Source organism: Oryctolagus cuniculus, chromosome 7 (assembly GCF_051225735.1).
Source record: "Oryctolagus cuniculus isolate XC-2025 breed Fujian yellow rabbit chromosome 7, ASM5122573v1, whole genome shotgun sequence".
Lineage (NCBI taxonomy): Eukaryota > Metazoa > Chordata > Mammalia > Lagomorpha > Leporidae > Oryctolagus > Oryctolagus cuniculus.
The window spans coordinates 164965185-164991570 of NC_142873.1; the positions used below are offsets into that span (position 1 = coordinate 164965185).

The 26386-nt window shown below is 67.9% G+C and overlaps 4 protein-coding genes and 1 long non-coding RNA gene across 6 annotated transcripts; 2 read left to right on the plus strand and 3 right to left on the minus strand.

Annotated features, from left to right (window-relative positions):
- Positions 1-2851: 2851 nt before the first annotated feature.
- On the minus strand, positions 2852-6343 carry VWA1 (von Willebrand factor A domain containing 1). Its single transcript, XM_051840478.3, has 4 exons — positions 6181-6343; positions 5070-5627; positions 3885-4163; positions 2852-3791 (listed from the first exon to the last, which is right to left on the minus strand). Exons 1-4 carry the CDS (start codon positions 6251-6253, stop codon positions 3454-3456), a joined length of 1248 nt encoding a protein of 415 aa, XP_051696438.2. The 5' UTR covers positions 6254-6343; the 3' UTR covers positions 2852-3453.
- A 5210-nt stretch (positions 6344-11553) lies between these two features.
- On the minus strand, positions 11554-12732 carry TMEM278 (transmembrane protein 278). The gene is made up of 2 exons (XM_051840508.3): positions 12340-12732; positions 11554-11918 (listed from the first exon to the last, which is right to left on the minus strand). Exons 1-2 carry the CDS (start codon positions 12598-12600, stop codon positions 11703-11705), a joined length of 477 nt encoding a protein of 158 aa, XP_051696468.2. The 5' UTR covers positions 12601-12732; the 3' UTR covers positions 11554-11702.
- Positions 12733-14637: 1905 nt separating this feature from the next.
- On the minus strand, positions 14638-16969 carry LOC149125865 (uncharacterized). Of its 2 annotated transcripts, none has more exons than XR_016211339.1 (3): positions 16830-16969; positions 15338-15398; positions 14638-14775 (listed from the first exon to the last, which is right to left on the minus strand). It is a non-coding gene; the product is annotated as an uncharacterized LOC149125865 (long non-coding RNA). The 2 variants fall into 2 exon arrangements; XR_016211340.1 differs by lacking the exon at positions 16830-16969 and adding an exon at positions 15819-15957.
- Positions 15509-18530, plus strand: ANKRD65 (ankyrin repeat domain 65). Its single transcript, XM_070079428.2, has 5 exons — positions 15509-15614; positions 16232-16336; positions 16449-16651; positions 16766-17297; positions 17921-18530. Exons 2-5 carry the CDS (start codon positions 16295-16297, stop codon positions 18326-18328), a joined length of 1185 nt encoding a protein of 394 aa, XP_069935529.1. The 5' UTR covers positions 15509-15614; positions 16232-16294; the 3' UTR covers positions 18329-18530.
- A 3097-nt stretch (positions 18531-21627) lies between these two features.
- Positions 21628-25067, plus strand: MRPL20 (mitochondrial ribosomal protein L20). The gene is made up of 4 exons (XM_008253464.5): positions 21628-21774; positions 21873-21983; positions 23075-23152; positions 24750-25067. The coding sequence occupies exons 1-4, from the start codon at positions 21688-21690 to the stop codon at positions 24921-24923; spliced, it is 450 nt and encodes a 149-aa protein (XP_008251686.1). The 5' UTR covers positions 21628-21687; the 3' UTR covers positions 24924-25067.
- Positions 25068-26386: the final 1319 nt, after the last annotated feature.

Here is a 26386-nt window from a genome sequence, read left to right on the forward strand (position 1 = left end):
GGACACCCCTCAGGGCCCCCGTAGCCTGTGTGTGTGCAGGGAGCACTGGCCCCCAGGGCCCCATAGCTGTGTGTGTGCGGGGAGCACTGGTCCCCAGGGCCCCGTATCCTGTGTGTGTTTAGTGAACACTGGCCCAGGGCCCCGTAGCCTGTGTGCAGGGAGCACTGACCCCCAGGGTCCCATGGCCTGTGTGTGTGCAGGGAGCACTGGCCCCCAGGGCCCCGTAGCCTGTGTGTGTGCAGGGAGCACTGGTCCCCAGGGCCCCGTAGCCTGTGTGTGTGCAGGGAGCACTGGTCCCCAGGGCCCCGTAGCCTGTGTGTGTGCAGGGAGCACTGGCCCCCAGGGTCCTATGGCCTGTGTGTGTGCAGGGAGCACTGGTCCCCAGGGCCCCGTAGCCTGTGTGTGTGCAGGGAGCACTGGCCCAGGGCCCGTAGCCTGTGTGTGTGCAGTGAACACTGGCCCAGGGCCCCGTAGCCTGTGTGTGTGCAGGGAGCACTGGCCCCCAGGGTCCCATGGCCTGTGTGTGTGCAGGGAGCACTGACCCCCAGGGCCCCGTATCCTGTGTGTGTTTAGTGAACACTGGCCCAGGGCCCCGTAGCCTGTATGCAGGGAGCACTGACCCCCAGGGTCCCATGGCCTGTGTGTGTGCAGGGAGCACTGGCCCTGCCCCCGACAAGCCTTGACCTGGCTGGACCTGCAGACTCAGCGCACACAGGGCAGCAGAGCCAGCACCACCCCCAGCAGGGGCCCTCCACACCTACGGGGCTCGCAGGGGTCGTGGTGCTGTGCCGGCGCCTGCTGCCCGGGGAAGTCCCGCCCTCCTGGGAGAAAGGCACGGTCAGCAGTGTGGTCTGGGAGCACGTGCTCAATCCAGGCCTCCTCGGTGTCCAGGGTGGGCTGCAACCCCAGCCCTGGAGGGCTCCTGTGGGGTGTGGCGGGACTGGGAGTGACAGTGGGAGTCGGGGGTGCCGGCTTCAGCCATGGGGTAAGTAGAGGTCACGGTTCTCGCCCTCCCTGGACCGTGCCGTGCCACCAGTTCCCTCCTGGGGCAGGTTCCAGGGGGCCACAGCCATCGAGGCTCTGCCCACACCTGTCCCTGTGCCCGGGGAGCACAAGGCACTTCTTATTCCCTGGAGAGCTCCGAGTCTGGCACAGAGGGCACGCGTTGTCACAGTGAGTCCACTGCCACGGGCAGTCAGTGGACACCAGAAGTCCTCCACCGGCGCCCCTCCTACAGGGCTGAGTCCCTCTCCCATCCGGGACCCCCACCTCCGGGCGTATCGGGAAGCAGAAGTGGGTTTGCTCACTGTCCCTTCCCCCAGCCCCCTCCTGTGGGCCACACTCCTGGGTATCGGGCACTCGTTACTGTCCCTGTGCAAACCTGCCTGCACTGCACCCAGCGGCTCTGGCCTCGGAGGCCGCTCCTGGACACCTCGCGTCCACGTCCCAGGGAGCTGGGGTGCAGACCCAGGACCCCATACGCCCACTGGGGCTGGAGAGCCGCCCTTCCCGCTGGTGGGTGAGTGTGGGGCCCCAAGGGCAGGACAAGGCAGCAGCCTCCTCTTGTGGACTCCCAGGGCCAGGATCCCCAGGGCGCTGCCCACCTGGCCTGCACACACAGGGACGCACAGTGGCCAGCCCTCCTGTCTGGGCTGGCAAGGTGTGGTGTGTGAGCCCAAGTGTCACTCTGCCCAGTGTTGGGGACAGGGGCTGTGGCGTGAGGGGGGTCACGGGGAGACCCCGACCCGCCTGCACCCCAGGACCTGTGCTGCTCAGCCCTCAGCCAGACAACCCCCTCCCAGGCAGAGACACGTGGACGGCTGGCCCGGCCACGGCATCCAGGAAGAGGGGAAGCCGGGGCCTCTGCTGGGGGGAGGGCGGCAGGCGTTTGTCCGTTCCAGCCCACTCCACCCCGGCCTGGGCCCAGGGAGCCCCTTCAGCGGTCAGGATGGGAGTCCCGCTGGGCACTCAGGTAGCCAGCCCCGTTCCCAGCAAAAGAACCTCTCCTCTCCAGGCCCTTCTCAGATCAGTGACCGCCCAGTGTGGCAGGCTGGCGCCCTCTGCAAGCCCCAGGCCTGTGGCCCCAGCCAGGGGCCTTGAGCCCCCCAGCCACCTGCTGAGAGCGTGGGCACACAGCCCAGCTCCTGGGGTTGGGGGAGCATGGAGAGGAAACTCAAATTCTCCCCCCAGCAGTGGCCCCCACTCCGCTCAGTCTCCAGCCGTGGTCACCCATCAACAAATACTTGGGCTGCATTGACAGCAGTGGCCACAAAGGCTGGGAGGGCACCATGGGACCACGCAGGCTGAGGGGGGGCACTGTGTGGCCCCGAGGCCCCCTGGACCACGCAGGCTGGGGGGGCGCCGTGTGGCCCCGAGGCCCCCTGGACCGCGCAGGCTGGGGGGGGGCGCCGTGTGGTCCCGAGGCCCCCTGGACCACGCAGGCTGGGGGGGGGTGCCGTGTGGCCCCGAGGCCCCCTGGACCACGCAGGCTGAGGGGGGGCGCCGTGTGGCCCCGAGGCCCCCTGAACCACGCAGGCTGGGGGGGCGCCGTGTGGCCCTGAGACCCCCTGGACCACGCAGGCTGGGGGGGGCGCCGTGTGGCCCCGAGGCCCCCTGGACCACGCAGGCTGGGGGGGTGCCGTGTGGCCCTGAGACCCCTGGACCGTGCAGGCTGAGGGGGGGCACCGTGTGGCCCCGAGGCTGTCCTGGGTCAGGAGGCTGGCCACAGACAAGCGCTGCCTCCCAGACAGCAGAGCCGGGCTCCCAGGAGGGCACAGCCCCCCCGTGCACACACCACCCCCTGCACTAGATCTGGTCCAGACCGGCCGGAGAGCAGGAAGGAGAACGAGGAGACCACGTGTCTGGCTGTATTTGAAGGTCTGGGTGTTAGTGGGGGAGGCAGGGTGAGCACGGAGTGGTCACGGGTGGTCCTGGCACAGTGAGGCCAAGTCGACACGGCCACAGGGCCAGGTTCTCGGCCCCTGCAGGTCACGGGGGGTGGGGGGGGGGACAGGGGGTCTCCCTGCCAGCACAGACTTCTGAGCACAGCAGGGACAAACGGGCCCCAACTCCCCAGCAGGCACTGCCCTTCCAGCTGCTGGGGCACCCTGGTGACCACCCCTCTGCAGGCCGTGGCGGGGGTGAGCCTCTCCTCCCCCCATCCACTTTCCATCATCACCCAGGACCCCAGTGGTCAGACCAAGCTCCCTGCAACCCAGGCTGGCTCCTCACACCGCGCGAAGTGCAGGGTCTGGTCGTGGGCTCCAGGCAGTACTGTCCACGCTTCCGGCTGGCCCCAGGGCCCCGGTCCACCTCCGGGCAAAACGCGGTCCGTTGGACGCCACCGCGCGCCCAGTCCTGGGCCGGGAACAGGCGCTGGCATACGACCTCGTCCCAGGCGGCAGGCGTTCCTCGCAACAGGCTGGGGCAGAGCCCGGCCGCCCGCCCGCCGGTTCACGGCCCGCGGAGCCCCGCGGCGGGCAGCGCGGGGCGCGGGGCGCGGGTGCGGGCGCCGTCGGGCGTGCAGGCCTTGGCCGACAGCGCCCTCTCGCGGCCGGAGCGGAAGGCCGCGGTCACGGTCACCAGGTAGGCGGTGCCCGGCGCCAGGCCCTGCAGCGTGGTGCTGTTGCTGCCGGCGGGCACGTCCACGCGCTGCGCCGCGCCGCCCCGCAGCGGCCCGAGCTGCACGTGGTAGCCGAGCGCGGCGGCCGGGCCCAGCGCCGGGGCCCAGCTGACGCGGAGGCTGCGCGGCCTGGCGTGCGAGATGACGATGCGCTGCGGCCCGGCCTCCTCTGCGGGGAGCGGAGCAGAGAGGGGGAGGGGACGCCGTGAGCCCCGCGCCGCGCCCCAGCCCGCGCCGCCCAGCCCCGGCGCGCCCGGCCCACCTGGCAGCGTGCGGACCCGCAGCTGCTGCGGCCTCGAGGGGCCCGCGCTGGACTCGGGCAGCAGCGTCACGGTATAGTCCGTGTCGGGCTCCAGGCCGGCCCAGGTCCAGCCCGTGGCGTTCCCTGGCAGCTGCAGGCGTCTGGCGGCTGCCGGGCCGGCGCTGGGCACCACTTCCAGCACGTAGTAGCCGGAGTCAGCGGTCAGCAGGGGCGGCCAGGCCAGGCGGAAGCCGCTGGACGAGACCTCGGAGGCACGAAGATGCTGCGGCTGCATTGCCTCTGCGAGTGGAGCCGGGGGTCAGCGAAGGGCGGCCAGAGGTCGCCCCTGGCCCCTGACGGACACCTGGCCAGGCCGAGCAGACGCCACGGAGCCGGGGAAGGCACAGAGGGGTGCGGCCCCCACAGCTCTCCTGCCTGCTTCAGCCCCCAACACAGCTGCGGGGGCAGGGACAGCGGTCACTCCACACCGGGCCAGTGGCCAGGGTGGCATCTGCAGCAGAGGCACAGCCCCTGGGCCCGAGTGGCCAGCACGGGGTCTCTGGTCAGCACTGGGGAGGCCAGGCGACTCCAGGAGGGTCCCACGCGGTGCTGCAGTGGGACCTCTGACCTCCGTGCTTGGTGCTGGGCTCCCAGCCAGGCACCCACTCCCCACCCACCCGCGTCAGGCCCCGCTGCTCCACCCTACAGCCTCAGGTCCTGTGAGGTCCTGCGGGTGGCCCTTTCTCTTCCTGTCCCCTCCAGCTCGGCTGCTGGTCGAGTGTCCCCAGGGACGTCCTGCCCTGCCACCCTCCTCAGGCCACGGTGGCTCTGTGTGGATGAGTAACCCTCAGGTGGATACTCGCGAGGAGCCCCGGAGTGGCTTTGTTCGTGGGCACCACTGGCCAAGCCAGCGACCAGGCCCTTCCTCGCCTGCCCAGTGGGCGGCAGGCCCTGAGCTTCCTCTGTCCAGGCGTGGTGGCCTGTTGGTCATCCGGCCCCTGGACGCACTGCAGGACGTGGTGCAGAGCCTGAACTGGCAACCTCCTTCCTGGTTCTCTCCCCTCAGCCACAGTCCACTGGACACAGCCCCACACCCACCCTGCTGGGCCGGTCAGCAGGGAGGAGCCCGGCAGCCTGCCCGCTGTCCCTCCCCGGCTGGAGGGCGTCCGGTGGGGGGCTCCCCACTGCAGCCCCTCCCCCGCTCACCGAGAATGGAGCCCCTCAGCTCCTGGGCGATGAGGTGCAGGTCGTCCACGTCCACAAAACGCAGGTGCCGCTCGGCTGGGGCCGAGGCGGCGGCCGACAGCTCCAGGAGGTGGCCGCGGCCGGTGCTGACGATGAAGACGGTGACGCCCCGGTCCTTGAGCTCCTGCATGGCGGGCACCACGGGGTCGCTGGAGCCGCCGTCCGTCACCCACACCAGCACCTTGGGCACCCCTGGCCGGGCACCAGCCCCCTCTGCAAACAGCTGCTCCTGGGCGTAGGCCAGCGCCAGACCGGTGTTGGTGTCCCCCATGCGCTGGACCGCGGCGCGGATGGCGTCCCGGACGGCCTGGCCTGAGCTATGCTGGCCAAAGGGGAACTCCGTGTGTGGCCGGCTGCCCACGTGGACCAGGCTGGCTCGCAGGGCCCCGGGGCCCAGAGGTAGCAGAGCTGCCAGCTGTCCCACAAACTCCCGGACACGAGAGAACTCGTAGTGAGACACACTGGCCGAGCTGTCCAACAGAAACAGCAGGTCCCCCAGGGGGGGCGAGGAGGGGGCGCCTGGGGGAGAGGACCAGGGTTCAGCCCCAGGTGGTGGCCCCCAGACAGCCCCTCACCAGGCCTCGGGAGCACCCCAGGGGGTGGTGGGGAGCATCCTGAACCCAGAGCGCCCTGTGCACGCTGGCCGCGTGGCCTGGACCTCTGTGCGGGAAGGCCAATCCCTTCCAGCCTCCACACCCTCCCAGGGACCTCCCAGGGACTGCGCCCAGGTGGCCTGGCGTGGGCCTCACAGCCCCGTCTCAGTGTAGGCCTGGGGCGCGCTGGCCGGGTCGGGGTCGTGACCCCACTCACAGGGGTCTCCATCCGGACCCAGACCGCGGGAGACCCCCAGCGGCAGAGGGCGCGGCCCGGCTTTGCGCGAGGTGGGCCCCCGCCTTCCCGCCGCCGAACTCCCCAGGTAGGGAAGCAGACACGGCACGCCGTGGGGGGCGGGGCGCACGTGGCCACGCGCCCAGTCCTGCCCGCTGGCGTCCCCGCCCGGCTCCCGCAGCGCCCGCGCCCGCGCCCGCGGGGAGGCGGCGACGGCGCCGCGCGGTGCCGCCCGCGCACTCACCGCGCTCCGCGCCGCTGCGCGCCAGCGCCAGCCGCAGGCTCAGGGCCAGGCCCAGCGCCGTCCAGGGCAGCATCGCGCGCGACGGCCAAGGCGCGCTCGGCCGCTCGCCGCTCGCTCACTCCCGGGCTGCGGGACGTGCGGCCGCGCGCCGGGCCGGCCCCGCCCCCGGAGGCCCCGCCCCGCCTGCAGCCCCGCCCCCGGAGGCCCCGCCCCGCCAGGCGCGCGCTCGGCCGCGCGGGCGACGCCGCTACGTGCCTGGGCGGGCCGCCCACCGTCGCCAGTGACCCCCAGCCCGAGAGCACCCCCGAGGGTGCGACGAGGGTGGCACCAAGGACCACGCCCCCCGAGCGCCGGCCCTGCCTCACCTTGGCGGGGTGGGTTCAGGGGAGGGGGAGGGCCGGGACACGCGTCCCCAGGGACTGGCCAGCAGGGGTTGCTAGGGTCTTCGCGAAGGCGACGCCGCAGCCTCCTCTGGGCTGTTAGCGGGAAAGCCACGGCCACGGGAGATGCTTGCCCTGTCCAGTGTGACCGCTGGGCCGGCTCTGGCACCGTGCCGCGCCCGCAGTGAGGGGCCCAAGCGGAGGGAGACCCCCGTGAGCGGGGAGCTGGGCCCTGGGGTCTTGGCTGAGGGACGCAGGGTCCCTGCCCTCGCGGAGCCCCTCCTCCCTCGGCCTGGGCGGGGGGCGTGCCCGGGACGTCCTCTCCGCGGGGGTGTTCCGGGGGGAGGCGGATGGGTCTCCGTGGGTTTCCTTCCTCCTATTCTGGCAGGTGAGACGGGGCCTGGGAAGGCAGGAGCGAGACTTTGCCTAAAAAAGGCTGGAGGAGCCGCGCAGGAACAGGCCAGGCTGTGTCCCCGCCGTCCCCACCCCCTTTGCCGGGAATCTTGGCAGCCTGGTGCTGGCTGCTCGCCACAGACCTCAGGCCTTGCTGGCTGGGACCAGAAACTGCCTGGTGCTTCCTCCTGGGTGCTGCAGGGGGAGAGACGGGCGTGGACCCCAGGGGGCCTCACCTGGCTCCCAGCCCCCTCCCCCGCATGCCAAGGCCGCTGTGCCATTGGGGAGTGAGGGGCCGTGGACAAGTTGGCCGCAGGCAGGGGCAACTCGCCCAGGTGTGCCGGTCATCCTCCCTGAGCAGGGGGCAGGGCCGGGGACACCCCCCCCCCCCCGCCCCATGCCGCCGCTGGCAGGCAGTGCGGGTACCCCTGCCCATCATGGGGCCCGCGGGGCTGAGGGAGTTTCCGTCCTCCGTCCCTCCTGGAAAAAGTGAGTGGGTCTTCTCGTCCGTGACGCAAGCCCTCGAGGAAGCAGCCGCAGCAGCCGCAGCCGCCCTCCGCCTCGGGCGGCGGTGGGAGTAGGCTCAGCCTCCAGCCAGCCCTGGCCGAGCCGGCACCTGCCCCACTCTGCTGAGCTCTGTGGCCCCCTGTGGGACCCCCGCCCTTCCCCTCTGCTCCCTCCCCCACGCAGCCCATCCCCCAGCCCCGGCTCCAGCGGCACAGGTCTCTCATCCCCACACCGGGAGGGCGGGCGGAGACTGACGGAGTCCCAGGGCTGGTGGGGTCAGCCAGGAGTGCGAGATCTGGGCCAGGGCTCAGCTTGAGGCAGACGCCACAGGAAGCACAAGTATAATGGCCCGGAAGCCACCACTCTGGGGGCAGAGTGGGCGTGGGCGTGGGCAAGGACGGTCAGGCCAGATGGCCGGGGGGGGGGGGCCTCGGCCCCTCTCCCAGGCCCAGCTCCCACCTGACCTGTCTCTCTGGACACACGTGGCTGAAGTCCTCCTTGGCCAAGGTCCAGGGGATCCCGGTGCCTCGCCACCCTGCCTGTCCCTGCTGGCAGGTGAGAGGTCCCCACACCCAGGGACACTGCTCCCTGCTGGGCCCTGCCCCCACCCCGGGCCCTGGGGAACACTCCCTCCTGCACACATTCCAGGCTTCTGCGGAGAAAAAGGGCCTTTGTCCCCAGCCAGCTGTGGTCATGTTTGACCCCAGGGAAAAGGGCAGCTCCTGGGGCCTCTGACCCCACCCCTGACCTCAGCTGGGGGAGGGGGCTGGGCCGCACCCATGCCTGTTTCTCAAGTTGTTTGTATCTCACACAAGGACCCAGGGTCACAAACAGGAAGTGGGGGTGGCTGACGAGGGCCGAGGGCCGGGAATGGGGTGAGCTCAGCCCTGCAGCCCTGCCCCGCGGGGTGGTGGTGGTGTCCAAGTGTCAGTGGGGGTGGGGCAGGGGTCCGAGGGTGCCCCATTCCCTGGGCTGGTGCTGAGCACAGGTCAGAGCCTTGGCTGCGGCTGCCCCTGACCTGGACCCTGGACGCAGCTCCTGGCTCCTGGCTCCTGGCCGCTGTTGCTGTCATTCGGGGAGTGAACCAGCAGAGGGAAGCGCTCTCTCTCTCGCTCTCTCTGCCTTTCAGATAAATACATGAAGCTTAGACGAAAACAGAAGCCGTGCCAGGGCTTGAGGTCTGGGGTCCTAGCTCACATCCCAGGAGCCCTCTGGCCCCTAAACCCCACCCCGGCCCCTGCCAGTGACAGCTGGGGTGGCTGGGGAGACATCGGCAGGTGGGCCACCTGACACGGGATGGAAGCCTCCCCATCCGCCTTCAGCCACCCCTGTGCCAGCCCCCACACTGGGCACCACACTGGCACTGGGCAGACCCCCACCCCACCCCGGCACCGCTGGGGCAGGCAGGGAAGCCGTGTTAGCAATGACCCAGGCCTGCCTGTGCTCCGTGTGCAACCCGGGAGCCTGCTGGAAGGAAGAACCTTGTGGGCAGAGGGGCAGCAGGCACGGCGAGGGTGGGGCAGGGGTGTGGGAAGGGCGGGACTGAGGGGCAGAGGGGCAGAGGGGCAGCGTGCATGGCAGGGGTGGGGCAGGGCGGGACTCTGATGGGCAGAGGGGCATCGAGTATGGCGGGGGTGGGGCAGGGGTGTGGGAAGGGCGGGACTGATGGGCAGAGGGGCAGAGGGGCAGGGCGCATGGTGGGGGTGGGGCAGGGTGGGACTCTGATGGGCAGAGGGGCAGTGCCCATGGCATGGCGGGGGTGGGGCAGGTGTGTGGGCAGGGAGGGGCCCAGGGGAGGGGCCCTAGCTCTCCCCTTCAGCAGAGACACAGCCCACCCTCCCCCACTGGGTGTCTGCCCCAGTCCTCTTGCCTGGGCTGGGGTAGGGCCCAGGAGCAGGGGCAGCCAAGTGCTCAGGGCCCTTCCGGCTGCTCTGCGGGGGGTGGGGCTGCGGATGCCTGGTGAGCAAACACCTGGGCCAGTCCCACCCATGGGTGTGAGGGGGGAGCAGGCGAGAGGACACGCACACACACATTTATGCGTAAACACACATGTGTGTGCACACATGTACACATGCATGCATAAACACACGTGCACACACACTCTCTCATAGAGGGCAGGGGCCCTGCACCCTGATCCCAGTCCCACCCGTGGGTGTGAGGGGGGAGCAGGTGAGAGGACACACATGCACACACGTGTACACCCACCCATGTGTGCATACACACACCAGGCTCCTCTCATCTCCAGCTCCCCTGCCCCCTCCCAGGAGCCGTCTGGATGGTGACAGGGAAGGAAGCCCACTTAGGAGCCCTGGGGTTCTTGAGTGGAAGGAAGGGCCGGGACCCTCCTGTCTGCTGGCCCACGTCCTGTCTCTGGCCCTCTGGAGGTCAGCGCCGCCCCCGGCGTGCGGGCTCTGCTCCCCCTGACTTCCCTCTTCCTGCCCCCCCAGCAGTCACTGACCCCTGCGCTCTTCTGTGGACCTCCCACAAGCGCCCACCGCGTCCTGTGTGATCTGGTCGCCCCACTGCCCAGCCTGGGACACCTGGGGCCGGAGGGAGGCAGTACAGGCCCTCAGGGCAGGACTCGGAAGCTGGGAAGCACCTTTCGGAAGTGGGCTGCCTCAGGCAGCTGCCCTGGACGGCGACAGCACTCCCTGCCTGGCCGCTGGGCCTCCCACCCCGCCCCCCGCAAGCCCAGCTGTTGTTTTGATGACTTCAGGGCCAGGCAGCTCCTCAGCCAAGGGCCTCCCAGGAGAGTCCGTCTCAGCCCCAGGCGCGGGGGAAGGGGAAGGGAAGGCAGCCTGGCGCGGGGGAAGCCATCCTTGGCAGCTTGGCTACCGGCCCGGCTCCTGTCTGACCAGGAAAGGCATCAAAGCTGGACACAAACGGAGGTTGGAAAACCCCAGGACTCCTGCTGGCCCCTACGCAGCCCCACAGCAGTCTCTGCTTGAGACCACAGGCTGGGCCTGACCCTGGTCCACCCAGCCTGGGCCTGACCCTGGTCCACCCAGGCTGGGCCTGACCCTGGTCCACCCAGCTGGGCCTGACCCTGGTCCACCCAGGCTGGCAGTATGGTTTCCGGGACCCTTTAAGAGGCCTTTCAGCTACATCTGGGTTCTGGGCAAATCACAATAATCACATTTAGTACACTGCTGGGCTTACAGGAAGACAGAGATCGCCAAGCCACCCCCAAATCAAACATGAAAAACACAGACGAGGCCCTGAGCAGAGACCTGGGCGGAGAAGGGGAGCAGGTGCCTGGCACGGGAGGGGCGAGCCGGAGCGCTGTGCCCCGGGGGCTGAAGGCAGGGGGCTCCCGGGATGCTGGGGAAGGGGCTCACGCCCCGAGGGAAGTGTCCCCCAGGAGGGACCTCAGGACTGTCCCCGCGGCCCGCAGAGGCAGCACACGTGGCAGTCAGAAACGACCGGTAACAGATTCCGTGCCCAAGGACAAGGGCACTGGAATGATCCGGTACAGAATATAAAACAACTCCAAGAACCCGCGGAAGCGGCGCTTGGCTCTCCCCGTGTCTCCCACAGCGTTCTAAGGCACCCTCAGAACCCAAAAGGCGGGCAGGTGCCAAGAGACCTGCAAAAGTGATCGAGTAAATCTGAAAAGCAATGAAATACAACTTTCCAAATTTAATTTTTTAGGAATTTATTCATCTGAAAGGCAGAGAGCATCAGGCAGAGACACCCATCTGCTGGTTCACCCTGCCCATGCCTGCGGGAGCCCGGGCTGGGCCAGGCTGAAGCCAGGAGCCTGGGCCTCCATCCGGGTCTCCCACGCGGGGGCAGGAGCCAGACACTTGGGCCACCCTTGGATGCCTTCCCAGGCCATGGGCAGGGAGCTGGACCGGAAGTGAAGGGGCCAGAGCTGCAACTGGCGCTCAGGTGGGCTCACCGGCCTGCCAGGCCCTGAAGAGGGCGAGGCCCCCGACAGGCGCACCCACAGGAGCCGCACCGGACTGGGAGACGGGCGGGAGAGAGGGGTGGGGGAGTGGGGAGAATCGGCCGCTGCAGGCAACTCTGGGGGGCGGGCTGAGAACGTTCCAGAGAACGAAGGACCCGAGTCTGTGAACCGCAGGCCGCGTGGTCCCAGCACACGGAGGGGACCCCGGGCGGCAGGGGGCCTGTGAGCCCTCACGCTCCCCTGGCGCCCCGCACCTCGGATGCACCCGGCTCGGCCCCGGCCTGCGGCGGCTTCCTGGGGTCGCAGGACGCGTGCGGGGCTCCGGGAAGGGGTCACAGCCGGGCGCACAGCTGCTGAGGTCCGTCGTCGGCGCGGGAGCCCGGCGCCGGGGGCGGCAGCAGCGCGCGGAGGCGCAGGGCCAGGCGGGCGCGGGCGGCCGAGGCGAGCGCCAGCAGCGGCGGCAGCGCGAGGAAACCGAGGACGATGAGCGCCGCGGAGCCGCGGTCCGACAGCAGCGCGCGGCAGCGGGCGCCGGGCGCGGGGCGCACCTGCGGACGGCGCGCGGTCACGCCGGGCCTGGCCTTCCCGCCTCTGCTGCTTCCCCCTCCCGGTGTGGGCAGCTGACCCGAGCCCCTGCCCGCTGTCCCCAACCTGTCGCCTCTCCCCGACCACAGCAGGGGATGCAGCGGCCGCCTGCCCCGAGCTCCCAGCCCCAGACCAAGCCAGAGCCCAGCCGCAGGAGGAGCCAGGGAGGCGTGGCGCGCCCTGGTGGCCCCTGGTACCGGGCTGGGAGGCCCCGGGAGGGCGGGCGCTGAGCGACAATAGCCCTGTCTCTGCGGCCCCAGCCCGTGTGGGGGTGCCTGGCAGAAGAAGGGCTCCCCGGGAAGCCACCTGTGCCTCCAGCCTCCTGGACCCTGACCTTTGGCGGGACCCCAGTCCCCCCCACACCCACCCAGAGCTGAGGCTCACCTTCGAGTGGCACAGGAACCCCAGGTAGACCACCGCGGCGGCCGGCAGCAGAGCCAGAAGAAAGACGGTGCCGGGCAACAGCAGGTGCAGCAGGAGCCCAGCCAGGGTGCGGCCGGGCAGCAGCAGGGTCCGGAGGCCTCTGATGGCCAGGCTGGGCCCCCCGCGGCCTCTCAGGGCAGGGGGCCTTCGGGGCAGCATGGGTGCTGTGTCCGAGGTGCCCTCTCCTTCATCCTCCTCTGCCTCCCTCTCTTGCTCACTCATGCTCTCCTGCAGGTGGGCCTGGGGCTCTCGGGGCTGGCGAGAAGGCAGGGCCAGTGCCCTCCAGGGTCAGGCAGGAGACCCTGAGCCCTCCTCAGGTTGCACCCCCATGCAGATGCTGGCAACTGGGTAATGCCCCCTGGCCCGGGTAGGTCCAGCCCTGACGGTGGGCCCCCAGGGCCACTCCCCTGCGTCAGTTCCCCCTGCCAGGAGATGCAGCCAGCCGTCCAGTCTCCCTGTCAGCTCCTGTGTGCTCCGATCAGGCCCTGCACGGCTGTCCCCACAGCACAGGCCCCGGGCAGGGGCCCTCCTCCCTCCTGGTCCCTCCCAGCTCCCACACACAATGACTGCATGTCACAAGCCTGGACTGACAGCTGTGCCACCACCCCACCTCCCAGCCCGAGCCCCCGCTACTCCCCTCTTTTGAAAACCTGGCGGCTGCTCAGCCTCCGTGACATGGGAGCCTGCCCTGTGGTGCCTGCAGGCCCCGCACCTGGTGCACGCAGGGACGGCGGCCACAGTGCTCAGCGGGGCTGATACAGCAGTGGGTTTCCAGTGCTGGGTGAAGGCGTCCGTGTCCGTGGAGGGGGGCTGCAGACCGCTCCTCATCGCCTCCCACTCCGTCCCCAAATCCCAGCATGTAACCTTCCTGCACGCCATACAGCATTTTTAAATTTTTTTTTTTTTTTTGACAGGCAGAGTGGACAGTGAGAGAGAGAGACAGAGAGAAAGGTCTTCCTTTGCCGTTGGTTCACCCTCCAATGGCCGCCGCGGCCGGCGCGCTGCGGCCGGCGCACCGCGCTGATCCAATGGCAGGAGCCAGGTGCTTCTCCTGGTCTCCCATGAGGTGCAGGGCCCAAGCACCTGGGCCATCCTCCACTGCACTCCCGGGCCACAGCAGAGAGCTGGCCTGGAAGAGGGGCAACCGGGACAGAATCGGGCGCCCCGACCGGGACTAGAACCCGGGGTGCCGGCGCCGCAAGGCGGACGATTAGCCTAGTGAGCCGCGGTGCCGGCCAGCATTTTTAAATTTAATTTCATTCTGGGGCCTTTGCTGTGGCATAACAGGTAAAGCCTTCCGAAATGCCTGAATCCCATATGGGCACCGGTTCAAGTCCCAGCTGCTCCATTTCCAATCCAGCTCCCTGCTGTGGCCTGGAAAAGCAGTGGAAGATGGCCCAAGTCCTTGAGCCTCTGCACCCATGTGGGAGACCTGGAAGAACCTCCGGGCTCTTGGCTTTGGCCTGGCCCAGCCCCAGCTGCTGCAGTCATTTGGAGGGTGAACCAGCAGACGGACGATCTTTCTGTCTCTGTCTCTCTTTCAAATAAAATAAATCTTTTTTTTTTTTTTTTTTTTGACAGGCAGAGTGGACAATGAGAGAGAGAGACAGAGAGAAAGGTCTTCCTTTTGTCGTTGGTTCACCCTCCAATGGCCGCCGCGGCCGGCACACCGCGCTGATCCGATGGCAGGAGCCAGGTGCTTCTCCTGGTCTCCCATGGGGTGCAGGGCCCAAGCACTTGGGCATCCTCCACTGCACTCCCGGGCCTCAGCAGAGAGCTGGCCTGGAAGAGGGGCAACCAGGACAGAATCGGGCGCCCCGGCCGGGACTAGAACCCGGGGTGCCGGCGCCGCAAGGTGGAGGATTAGCCTAGTGAGCCGCGGCGCCGGCAAATAAAATAAATCTTAGAAAAAAGACAAACCATAGTGAGTCCCTGTGAGCTGCACGATTCCGCGGCTTCGTCCCTTTCAACTTTCCTCCCAGCGTCTGCAGGCCTCCCGCGCGCCAGCCTCCCGCAGAGCCCCAAAACAGGATGACGACAGCTACGCACGGCATGGCCGCGCCCGTCGGGAGCCGAGGGGCCCTGCCCGACTCTGCGGCAGCCTGTTTTCACTGGCACACATGTGCCAAGAACTTTTCTCAAAACTGTTTATTTAGATTTTATATGACAGACAAAAGGACAGAGAGAGGAAGAGACAGAGAAAGGGGCTCTTCCATCCGCTGGTTCCCTCCCCAAGCGCCCACAACGGGCAGGGCTGGGCCAGGCTGACGCCAGGAGCCTGGAGCTCCATCCGGGTCTCCGTGGGCTTGGCAGAGAGCTGGGTCAGAAGCACCACAGCCAGGACGTGAACCAGGCATCCCACGTGGGTGCACCACGTGCTCACCGCGTGCCCAGTGCCTGTTTATTCAGATAATGAATTTGGGATTAACAAAGAAAAGCTGCACCATCCACGTCCTCCACAGGCCCTCATTCACTGGCTGACGCTGGCTGCTGCTGGGTCTCTCTGTGTCTGCGGGGTCATCCATGAAGAAGGCACGTTCACTGGGCTCCTGGCTCCGGTGCCCGCTCAGGCGTCCGGCCACACAGGGCAAGGTGCCCATGGGGGGGCGTGACCCCATCTAACTCTGATCACCTGCCAAAGCCCCCGCCTCCAAACACCACCAACAGGACAGGACGCGGGATCAAGTTCCAAGGTTGTGCCAGGAAGTGCCCGAAGCTCTGAGGAGCCCAGGCCAAGGGGCTGGGGAGGCTGCCGGCCTGCAGGTGCGCCCTGTGGACTGGCTCTCCGACAGCTCCACAGCTCGCCCTGGGCAGACAGGCGGCCTCTGACTGCCTGTCCGTCTCCCGGGAGTCTGGGGTGAGGAGTGGGACTCTCCGGCCAGCCCCCAGGGCCAGGGCCAGCACGAAGCCGCTCCTGTGGCACAGAGGGGCAGGGGACCGAGGACTTGGCCCAACTTGCCTTTGCCGCTCACAGCAAACCACAGTGGCTGATGTCTGCGAGACCTGCCCCATGGAACGCTCTAGGAGAGAAAGGAAGACATTTGCCACAGCACAAGCAGACATTTCCGGGCAGTGGCAAGGACTCAGGAGAGACTAACGCAGGCGGGAGCCCAGGGCTGCTCCAGGTCCCCACGGGGACCTCAGGACTTCCTCTCCTCCTGGGCGTCTGGCGGTCCGAGTGGTGCTGGGATGGGAAGGGGCCCCGACTTTGCTGCCTCCTCACGGACCCCCATCAGGTACTGGAGGGGAGAGGCCGAGGGGTCAGCCGGCAGGGCAGCGTCTCCCGTCTGGACACTGGACAGGTATCCTGGACCCAGGTTTGCAGGATTCCAAGGCCCACTTAGGCCCTGCCCTGGGGGAGCCAGCTCTGCTGGGACGCCTCCCTGCCCAGGCACCGGCCCCCTGCTGTGCCCCCCCCCCCCCCCACGCAGCTGGATCACCTTCATGCAAACGCTGTGTGTGAGCCTCAGCTGACTGGGACCAGCAGGGACAGGCCAGCCCCCGAGCGGGGGGGGGGGGGGGGCCTTAGGCAGCAGGGACAGGTCAGGTGGGGGCAGGGCCCCAGGGACCCCAGGAGTCCTGGTGGGGGGTCCCCCAGCAAGTCGGGGCACATGGAAGGCTGTGCTCCGGGTGGTGGGACGGGCCGTGGTCCCCAGGCAAGTTCCTGCTCGTCTTTCTGGAACTACCTGCTCTGGCCTGTGTTCCCTGGGAGGGGGGCTGAGCCGGGGTGTGGGTGTGGAGGGGCTGCAGCCTGGCAGGCAGGGCCTCCCACTAAGTTGCTGGGTAAACAGTGTTGGGTGGACTCTGCCAGCCCATGGGCAGGAGGCGGAGCCAGGGCGGCCCCTCCCCCTAGGTGAGCTTGGTCGTCGGGGAGCAGGTACTGCAGCTCTGAGCCTGCAGGCGGGACCGGCCAGCCATGGAGAAGACCCCGGACCACACAGAAACCCTGGGGGTAGCTGTAAGTGAAGCCCCCAGACAGGCTAAGCCCCGGCGGGGCTTCTCCTTAGCTGACACTGGGCGGGACTGGCCAGAGGCCTTGTAGGGTGGGTGCGGGACCCTACTCTCCCCAGGTGGACGCCAGGAGACCCGAGTGCTGCAAGTGGGACCTGGCAAGGGAGGACGCGGAGCAGGAGCTGCGGTGGACGGAGCTGGGCTCCGAGGAGGCCCCCGCGGAAGCCGCCCAGGGCCCCGGCTGCCTTCTCCGGGCCGTGTGGCGGGGCCCCGTGGGGCTGGTGCTGCAGCTGCTGCGGCAAGGGGCCAGCGTGGAGGAGAGGTGGGCCCTTGGGGGACGCAGTGTCTTAGCCGGGCAGGGTCCCTTCCCGGGGAGGGGAGGGCCGAGGGGCACGACGGGGCGCGGCCACCCGCAGACCCCGCTGCCTCCCCGCAGGGACCGCGCCGGCCGGACCCCGCTCCACCTGGCGGTGCTGCGCGGCCACGCGCCCCTGGTGCACCTGCTGCTGCGGCGCGGGGCCCCGGCGGCGGCCGCCGACAGCGCGGGGCGCACGCCGCTGCACGAGGCCTCCTGGCACGGCCACTCGAGCGTGGCGGAGCTGCTGCTGCGGCGCGGGGCCCCGGCGGCGGCGCGCTGCGGGGCCGGCCTCACGCCGCTGCACTGCGCCGCCGCGCTCGGTCGCACGCCGCTCGCCGCCGTCCTGCTGGCCGCGCCGGGCCCGGGCCCCGCCTTGGCTGACGCGCGGGGCTGGACGGCGGCGCACTGGGCGGCCGCGGGCGGGCGGCTGCCGGTGCTCGAGCTGCTGGCGGCGGGCGGCGCGGAGCTGGACGGCGCGCTGCTGGCGGCGGCCGCGGCGGGCCGCGGGGCCGCGCTGCGCCTCCTGCTGGCGCGCGGGGCACAGGCGGACGCCGCCGACGGCTCCGGGGCCACCGCGCTGGGGCTGGCGGCCAGCCTGGGCCGCGAGCAGGTAGGTGCGGCTGTCCCCAGGGGGGGTGGCCGTCCCGGAGAGCCCCAGGGAACCCCCTGGCCTTGCTTCCGGCTCCCTTCTGGAAAATGCTACCACGGACCCGGGCGGTGCTGCGGTCCACCACCAACTCTTGAGATTTTTTTTTTAATATTTTTATTTATTTGAAAGGCAGAGCGACAAACAGGAAGTGAGGGTGTGTGTGTGGAGAGAGAATGAATTTGAATCGCTCCCCCAGCAGCCAACTGGATCAAGCAGAAACCAGAGGCCAGGAGCCTCATTCGGGTCTCCCACGTGGCTGCAGGGGCCCAGGCACTTGGGCCATCGCCTGCTGCTTTCCCAGGCCACAGCAGGGGCTGGATGGGAAGTGGAGTGGCCAGGTCTTGCGCTGTCGCTCCCGTATGGATGCCGGTGCACCCTGCCATGCCAGCCGCCCCAAGGCTTGAGTTTGTGGCTCACTGGGGGACAGTGGACACCTCCACTCAGAGCCCTGCCGGGGTGTCCTGGGCTCTGGCCGTTTACCAAGGAGGGGCAGAGTCTTGTCAGCAGGTGGCTGACAAGTGGCTCCTCCCGGCCCCAGCCCCTCCCACATTCAGGCTGAGGTGGCCCCTGTCCCCCCCTTCCAGGACATTGAGGTGCTGCTGGGCCACGGGGCGGACCCAAGCCTCAGGGACAGGCATGGCCGCTCTGCGCTGCACAGGGCTGCTGCCCGGGGACACCTGCCTGCCGTCCAGCTGCTGGTAGCCTGGGGAGCTGAGGTGGACACTCGGGACTCGCTGGACCTCACACCCCTGCACCACGCTGCTCGGGGGGGCCACGTGGAGGTCGCCAGCCACCTGCTGGACAAGGGAGCGCAGGTCAACGCTGCTGGCTGGCTGCACAAGACGGCTCTGCACCTGGCCACGGAGCATGACCACTGTGCCACCGCGCGGCTTCTGCTGAGCAGAGGGGCCAGCCCTGGCCTGAGAACACGGTGGGGTGAGCTGGCCCAGATGTCCGAGGGGGGCCTGCCCCGCGCACCGCCTGCCCTCTGAGGGCCGTCTGGCTCCCCAGCCCCTGCGTTTCCCGGCCACGCGCCTGGACAGAGCAGAACTCAGCTTGGAGGCACCTGGAGGAGGCGGCAGCCACACGGGGTCTGTCCTGGGGCTGCAGTGCCCCCCCCACCCCCCCGCGGCTCCGGCAGGCTCTCTGGTAAAGGCTGAGTCGTGACAACAGCTGTGACCAAATCCCAACACCCCCTCAAGCTGCTGTTTTCGTAGATGTTGTATTTGGCCACCTGGGGCTCAAGCCAAGGGCCGCGGCTGCTGGAGTGTGCCCTTCTGTGTGGAGCCCATTCTCTGGACCTCCTGCTGGCCTCACTGCCCTCCCAAGCCCAGGTTTCCCTGGACCAGTGTCATCAGGGCTAGGGCTGGGGCCAGGGGCCAGGGGCTGCCCGAGCACGGAGGCCAGCTGAGCTGCCCACAGCAACCTCAGTACAGGTTGAGCCCGCCCTGCCCGGTGTGTCCCGTGTGCCCGTCTCTCCCTGCAGCAGCACCAGGCCCCCATGTCCTGGCTTCGGCATCTCCAGGAACCTGGAGCCTCGGGGTTGTTGTCTGACTGCCCACCTCTCCCAGACGCCTAGGAAAGGAGCCACGGTCGTCAGCTGCTTTAAGAGCAGGATTTTTGTTTTTAAAGACTTACTTGAGAGGTAGAGTTACAGACAGCAAGAGGGAGAGACAGAGAGGTCTTCCATATGCTAGTTCACTCCCCTAATGACTGCAGTGGCTGGAGCTGGGCCAAGCCGAAGCCAGGAGCCAGGAGCCTCTTCAGGGTCTCCTGTGCAGGTGCAGGGCCCAAGCACTTGGACCACCCTCCCCTGCTTTCCCAGGCCGTAGCAGAGAGCTGGATAAGAGGAGCAGCTGGGACTTGAACTGGTGCCCGTATGGGATGCCAGCACTGCAGGCGGAGGATTAACCCTCTGAGCCACAGAGGCAGAGCTGGTGTGCCAGGTCAGCACCGCGGCGCCCCTGAGCCCGGGCCAGCTGTGCGATTGAACTTGCAGGGCAGGGGAGGCCACCAGGGACAGCCAGCACCTGGGAGGTGACAACCGGTCACCCCTGGGTAGGCAGGCACTGGCCTGACCCTCAGGTGGGTGCGGGAGAGGGTGGGGAGAGGTGAGGGCTGGAGGGGCAGTGCTGGATGGACGACGGATTTGAAGCCCCAGGAGGACCACACCCAGCTGGCCAGCACTCGGGCCCTGCAGAGCTGCCCGCGTCTCACTCCCTGTGTCCACTGTGGTGCAAGCTGCCCCACTCGTGCCCAGACCTCACCCAGCCAGTCCATCTGTCTTGGCTTCCCCGCAGCCCACTCCAAACACGGCTGCCACCTGGTTCCACACCTTGGGTTGTGCTGCCCCTGCTCACGGGCCTGCCAGTGGCTCCCGCTCACACGGCGTGGCCGTGCCGGTGTCCTCTGCACGCTGTGACGTGGAGGACTCTGGGGTACACAGAGGTGACACTGGGTGGCCCCCCGGGCCAGGTGGGAAAGGTGAGGCTGCCTCTGCCTTCCACTGGGCGGGCACTGGACGGGGCACCGGGTGGGGGCTCTGGGCAGACACCATGGTCTCCTCTGCTGCCCCAGCCCCTCCCACGTTCCAAGTAGCCCCAGGAAGACCACACAGACAGCACGTGGAGACAAGACTGCCTGAGGGGACAGCTGGCCCAGCTCCCCGTCCTCGATGCTGCTGCGTGAGGCAGCCCCGGAACTGCCCGGCTCGCGAGATGGTGAGCGGGAGCCCTGTGCCAGGCCACCACGTTTTAGGGTGCTCTGCTACTCAGCACGGTCCCCCCGTCCCCACCTTGCTCTCCAAGACGGGCAGGCACGCTGCCCCTCAGGCCTCGGACGCCCGCCGGACTCCGCCCGGTCCGGAGAGCTGCCACATGGCATCGCCCCGTCCTCTTGTCACTTCATTTGATCCCCCATCTGGCGGTTCACTGCCCCAGTGCCTGCAACAGCCAGGGCTGGGCCGGCCGGGCCGGAGCCAGGAGCCCCCTCCGCGTCTCCACGTGGGTGCCGGGGGCCCAAACCTCGCCCCCTCCGCCCCACTCCCTCCACCAGACACCACCCCCACTCTCCAAGACCCCGCGTGTGGCGCAGCAGGCGTCCCGTGCGCGTGCTAGCTGGAGTCCTCGCTGCTGTGCTGCGGATCCAGCGCCTGCCTAACGCAGCCGGGGAGCGCTTGGGTCCCTGCACCCACGTGGCCTGCCTAACGCAGCCGGGGAGCGCTTGGGTCCCTGCACCCACGTGGCCTGCCTAACGCAGCCGGGGAGCGTTTGGGTCCCTGCACCCACGTGGGAAACCAGGGGGAAGCTCCTGGCCCAGCCCTGGCGGTGCGGCCAACTGCCGAGTGGACCAGCGGACGGAAGCTGCGACCGAAAAATACATCTTAAAACAAAAATGGGGGCCGGCGCCGCGGCTCACTAGGCTAATCCTCCGCCTGCGGCGCCGGCACACCGGGTTCTAGTCCCGGTCGGGGCGCCGGATTCTGTCCCGGTTGCCCCTCTTCCAGGCCAGCTCTCTGCTGTGGCCCGGGAGTGCAGTGGAGGATGGCCCAAGTGCTTGGGCCCTGCACCCCATGGGAGACCAGGAGAAGCACCTGGCTCCTGGCTTCGGATCAGCGCGGTGCGCCGGCCGCGGCGGCCATTGGAGGGTGAACCAACGGCAAAGGAAGACCTTTCTGTCTGTCTCTCACTGTCCATCTGCCTGTCAAAATAAATAAATAAATAAATAAATAAATAAATAAATAAAAAAACCCAAAATGGAGCAAAGCGTGAACAGCCGGTGCCCCTGGGGGAAGCGACCCGGGGACTCTGGTCCGGCAACTTCTCTCCAACTTAAAGTCGCACCGCGCACGAAGCTGCAGGAGGCCGCTCGCTCCACGCCGCCGCCTCGTCCAAAGGGAGTCTCTCGGGGGCAGCCGCCAAGGACCGACCCCCGACCCGGGGCAGTCGGACTGCCCCCACTGCCGCCCGCACGGTTGGGTCCCAGGACACTCCCGCTCCAGCCCGGCTCCCGGAGCTGAGCTCTGCCCACGGGGCACGGGGTTGCGGACCCCAGCGCCGGGCTCCGCGCAGGCCACGCTCTCCAGGGACCTCCCCGGGGTAGACAGGCTGCTTCCCGCCAACACAGGCCAGGTCTACTCCTCCGTCCTCGCTCCGCCAGCCGGCCGCCGGACCGCCGGGGCCCGATAGCTCACCGACGCAGGCGCCGGCTCCCGGACGGCAACGCGCACGCGCGGCGCCCCGGAAGTGCTCGGGCCGCCGGCGCCCCGGAAGCGCTCGCGAGCCCCGCTCCCGCGGCGGGCGGCATGGCGGCGGAGCGGCGCGAGCTGTGAGCCGCAGGGTCTCGGGGCGCCATGGTTTTCCTCACGGCGCAGCTGTGGCTGCGGAACCGGCTCACCGACCGCTACTGGCGGGTGCAGGAGGTGCTGAAGCACGCCCGGGTGAGTGCGCCGCCCGCGCCGGCGGGGCCGGGCCGCTCCGGGGCGCTCCGGGCCGCGGCCGCCCGCCGACCTCGCCGCTCTCCCGTTTCTCCACCCAGCACTTCCGGGGTAGGAAGAACCGCTGCTACCGGCTGGCCGTCCGGGCCGTGACCAGGGCCTTCGTGAAATGCACGCAGGCCCGCAGGCTGAAGAAGAGGACCATGCGGACCGTAAGCGTCCCCACGCCCGCCGCGCGCGGGCCGAGCCCCGGGCCGGGGCGGTGGCGCGTTAGGAGTGTGGCCCGGAGAGTGGAGGGCGGGGCAGTCGGGGGGCCCCGCGCGCCGGCTCCGCTCTGGGGCGACGGGAGCGGCCCCGCGCGTTCTCACGCTTTGAGGAGTCACCGGGGTAGCGGGAGAAAATGGGCTTCAAAGCTGCTTTTTTCTTTCTTTTTTTGTTTTTAAGATTTATTTATTTATTTGAAAGGCAGATGGGCCGGCGCCGCGGCTCAACAGGCTAATCCTCCGCCTGCGGCGCCGGCACACCGGGTTCTAGTCCCGGTCGGGGCGCTGGATTCTGTCCCGGTTGCCCCTCTTCCAGGCCAGCTCTCTGCTGTGGCCCGGGAGGGCAGTGGAGGATGGCCCAGGTGCTTGGGCCCTGCACCCCATGGGAGACCAGGAGAAGCACCCGGCTCCTGCCTTCGGATCAGCGCGGTGCGCCGGCCGCGGCTGCCATTGGAGGGTGAACCAATGGCAAAGGAGGACCTTTCTCTCTGTCTCTCTCTCACTGTCCACTCTGCCTGTCAAAAATAAATAAATTAATTAATTAAAAAGAAAGAAAGGCAGAGTTGCAGAGAGAGAGAGAGACAGGGACAGGGATGTCTTCCATCCGCTGGTTCACTCCCCAGGTGGCCACAGTGGGCGGAGCTTCGCCGATCCGGAGCCAGGAGCTTCTTCCGGGTCTCCCACGAGGGTGCAGGGGCCCAAGCACTTGGAGCAGCCGGGACAGGAGACGGCGCCCGTGTGAGAGGCCGGCGGTGCAGGCAGTGGCTTCACCCGCTGCGGCCACAGCGCCGGCCCCCGCTTCGTGCCCGTCTGTGCCTGCCGCAGGGTCTGTCGCTGCTCCGTCTGACAGTCGTGTGTTGGATCGGAGCCCGTCGTGGTGCCTTCCCTGCCTCGCAGGGCTTGGAGCTGGCTCTGCAGGAGGAGCCACGCCTCTGACCACTGCCCCTGCGCGCTCTCAGTGAATCCAGCTTTTCTGTGTGCTCTGCCCGAAGGCCTGGGCCCGGCAGGGCCTCCTGACTCCTCTCCCCGTCTCATTTCAGCTCTGGATTAACCGAATTACAGCTGCCTCCCAGGAACACGGCCTGAAGTACCCAGCATTCGTTTCCAATTTAATTAAGGTATGGTTGAGGATCCGGCCCCGCTGACAGCGAACGCCAACCCAGAGCCAGCCTGGCAAGGTTTGGGGCTCAGCACACCGGCCGCCCGGGTGTGGCGCTGAGGTGCTGGCTCGATGCCTCCCTAAGGAGGGGGGCGGAGCTTGTCCCTGAGCGCTTGCAGAGGCCGCGGGCGGGAGAGCTGCAGGAGCCAGGAGTCCCGGCCGCTCTGCTTCCCACCAGCTCCTTGCTCTGCGCTGGTGAAGCAGTGAAGACGCCGAGGGCGTGGACCCCTGCACCACGCGAGAGACCGGGATGGAGCTCCGGGCTTCAGCCTGGCCCAGCCCAGACCGTTGTAGCCACTTGGGGAGTAGACCACTGGATGGATGATCTCTGTCTCGCTCTAATTCTGCTTTTCAAATAAACAGTTCTAGGGAAGACGAGGCTTAATTTGAAAGGATTAACAGTGACTGATTTCTTTTTTTTTTTTTTTTAAGATTTATTAGCCGGCGCCGCGGCTCACTAGGCTAATCCTCCACCTGCGGCGCTGGCACACCGGGTTCTAGTCCCGGTCGGGGCGCCGGATTCTGTCCCGGTTGCCCCTCTTCCAGGCCAGCTGTCTGCTGTGGCCCAGGAGTGCAGTGGAGGATGGCCCAGGTGCTTGGGCCCTGCACCCCATGGGAGACCAGGAGAAGCACCTGGCTCCTGCCATCGGATCAGCGCGGTGCGCCGTCTGCAGCGTGCCAGCCATGGTGGCCATTGGAGGGTGAACCAACGACAAAAGGAAGACCTTTCTCTCTGTCTCTCTCTCACTGTTCACTCTGCATGTCAAAAAAAAAAAAAAAGATTTATTTTATTTATTTGAAAGAGCGATAGAGAGCGAGGTCTTCCATCTGCTGCAACAGCTGGAGCTGTGCCCATCCGAAGCCAGGAGCTTCTTCCGGGTCTCCCACGCGGGTGGGGCTTGGGCCGTCTTCTACTGCTATCCCAGGCCACAGCAGAGAGCTGGATCGGAAGAAGAGCAGCCGGGACTAGAACCGGCGCCCATATGGCATATGGCCAGGGCATTAACCCACTGTGCCACAGCGCTGGCCCCAACTGCGACTGATTTCTGATGACACAGCGGATGAAGCTTTAGCTTGGGGGAAATGTGCTGTGGAATGGTGATAGGGAGGCGGGGCAGGGAGAGAGGAGATCTTCCATCCACTGGTTCACTCCCCAAATGCCCATAATAGCCAGGACTGGGCCAGGCTGGAGCCTGGAGCCAGCAGCTTCTTCTGGGTCTCCCAGGTGGGTGCAGGGGCCCAAGCACTTGGGGCTTCTTCTGCAGCTTTCCCAGGCCACAGCAGGGAGCTGGGTTGGTCGGGGACCATCCAGGACTCGCACTGCCACTGTGATGGGGTGCGGTCGGCCCGGCGGAGACCGGGGCTGTGCTCGAGGTGCGCAGGCCGCAGGTGCAGAGTGAGAGCCCGCCAGCCCCCACGGCAGCCGGAATCCCCTGTGGTCTCGTCCCCCAGGATGCCTGGCTTAGCGCTCCCGTGGGAACTCACAGTGAGTCCCAGGGAGCCCCTTCGTCCCGTTCTGAGCTGCGTTCTGAGCCGCGCGCTCTTGCTGTTCCCAGTGCCAGGTGGAGCTCAACAGGAAGGTGCTTGCAGACCTGGCCATCCACGAACCCAAGACTTTTAAGTCCCTGGCGGCCTTGGCCGAGAGGAGGCGACAAGAAGGACTCGCTGCGGCCCTGGGGGACGGCCAGGAGCCGGAAGGCGTGTTTTCCCGAGTGGCGCGGGACCACTGACCTGGCAGCGCTGGGAGGCCGCTCTGCCTGCTGGTGCTGACCCAAGCACAGGAGGGAGAGAGTTCATCAGCAGTGTGCAAGTGTCGCCTGTAACTTCCCAGAACCGCCTTCCACTGACTGCAAATAAAGGCCACGTGGTGTCCAGCTCTGAGGTTGTGGGGGGCAGTGTCAGGACAGAGGACACAGTGTGCAAACCACAGCCAGACCCAGCTCGCTCAGAAAATAAACCTGCAGGTTGACGGACACAGGCAGAGGGCCCCACCCCGGGGCCGGGCCTTTTTATAGTTGAGGAGGGGTGGGTGGGGGCAGGGGGCAGTGGACGGAGGTGAATTCCTGGCACTGGTCTTTCGGGGCTGTGGGGACATGGGAAAGAATAGGGGTGTAAAGGCCATACGGTGCGAGACGTAGCTGAGATCCAAGGGCAAGGAACAGATGCCAGGGAGTGCGATGGCCGAGGTCTACTCTTTGTTCCATCTGTCCCGGTCCCCAGGAGGCCTGTGAAATGGAACCGCTCCTCCTAGCCCAGGAGGGTGCTCAGCGAGCCCACCAGTGGAAGCCACTGGGTAGTAGCTGGCCTGCCTCAGTAAGGGCCGGTGCTCCCAGCCTGGGGGCCAGGTCCACAGGAAATCACACGACCCCAGCGACTCAGAACCAGAAAACAACGGGTTCGTCTTTGGGTCTTCCATCCCCGCCAGGGGTACCTGGACAGCACCTGGCCTCCCCGGTGCAGCCCCCGGACACCCCGCTCCTGGAGCTGGCTCCGTGCTGTCCACTCTCCATCCACGCTTCTGTTCCCATTACTGCACGGCCCTGGAGTCCCTCCTGGGCCTTGTCACTGCACCCCAGCTTCTAAGGCGAGCAGCCGGAAGCTCCGGCGCCCTAAGGGCTGGGGGGCTGGGGCTGGGTCCTGCTCAGAGGGTCTTAAGGTGCTCAAAGCGTGACCTCTGCATAGTCCGGCCAGCCCCCTGGTGACTGCCATGTGTCCGCAGCTCACACCCCTCCAGCCCAGTGATCCCTTTGCAGGTGTGCGCCTGAGCCCAGGGCCCAGACGGCTGCAGGCACCGGTTTCCCTCCTCTGGCCTGGGGAGTGCCAGGGAGAAACGAACGGGGTGGGGTGGGGGTCCTGCAAAGAGCGAGTCCCTTCTGTCCTGGAGCTGCCAGCCTGGGCGTGCGGTGGTGTGGACTGGCCCCAGCGCGCCCCTGGCGGCAAAGCAGAGGAAAGCGGGTCAGTGCTCACCGCTGCCCGCGCGTGGGGTCACCCACGAGGTGCTCCGGGGAGCGCCCGCAGGACCTGCCTCTGCCCAGGCACTCTCGCGCGTGATTCCGAGGCCACTTCGTCGCGCCCGGCCCCGCAGAGACAGACCCCCGAACCCTCGGGCTCCCGAGTCACCCGCTCCCGCGCGACCCAGCGTATCCGCGGCGACGCGGGGTCCCAGGACACAGCCCGGGAGCAGGCGCCGCGC

Excerpts from the sequence above, each read along its gene's own strand:
- ANKRD65 (XM_070079428.2), top strand. The coding sequence starts at position 16,295 with ATGGAGAAGACCCCGGACCACACAGAAACCCTGGGGGTAGCT. Across the intron at positions 16,337-16,448 it reads CAGAAACCCTGGGGGTAGCT|GTGGACGCCAGGAGACCCGA; the intron begins GTAAGTGAAGCC and ends TACTCTCCCCAG. Across the intron at positions 17,298-17,920 it reads CCAGCCTGGGCCGCGAGCAG|GACATTGAGGTGCTGCTGGG; the intron begins GTAGGTGCGGCT and ends CCCCCCTTCCAG.
- MRPL20 (XM_008253464.5), top strand. The coding sequence starts at position 21,688 with ATGGTTTTCCTCACGGCGCAGCTGTGGCTGCGGAACCGGCTCACCGAC. Across the intron at positions 21,984-23,074 it reads AGAAGAGGACCATGCGGACC|CTCTGGATTAACCGAATTAC; the intron begins GTAAGCGTCCCC and ends GTCTCATTTCAG. Across the intron at positions 23,153-24,749 it reads TCGTTTCCAATTTAATTAAG|TGCCAGGTGGAGCTCAACAG; the intron begins GTATGGTTGAGG and ends TGCTGTTCCCAG.
- VWA1 (XM_051840478.3), bottom strand. The coding sequence starts at position 6,253 with ATGCTGCCCTGGACGGCGCTGGGCCTGGCCCTGAGCCTGCGGCTGGCG. Across the intron at positions 5,628-6,180 it reads GCGCAGCGGCGCGGAGCGCG|GCGCCCCCTCCTCGCCCCCC; the intron begins GTGAGTGCGCGG and ends CCTCTCCCCCAG. Across the intron at positions 3,792-3,884 it reads GCGGGTCCGCACGCTGCCAG|AGGAGGCCGGGCCGCAGCGC; the intron begins GTGGGCCGGGCG and ends CGCTCCCCGCAG.
- TMEM278 (XM_051840508.3), bottom strand. The coding sequence starts at position 12,600 with ATGAGTGAGCAAGAGAGGGAGGCAGAGGAGGATGAAGGAGAGGGCACC. Across the intron at positions 11,919-12,339 it reads GGTTCCTGTGCCACTCGAAG|GTGCGCCCCGCGCCCGGCGC; the intron begins GTGAGCCTCAGC and ends CGCCGTCCGCAG.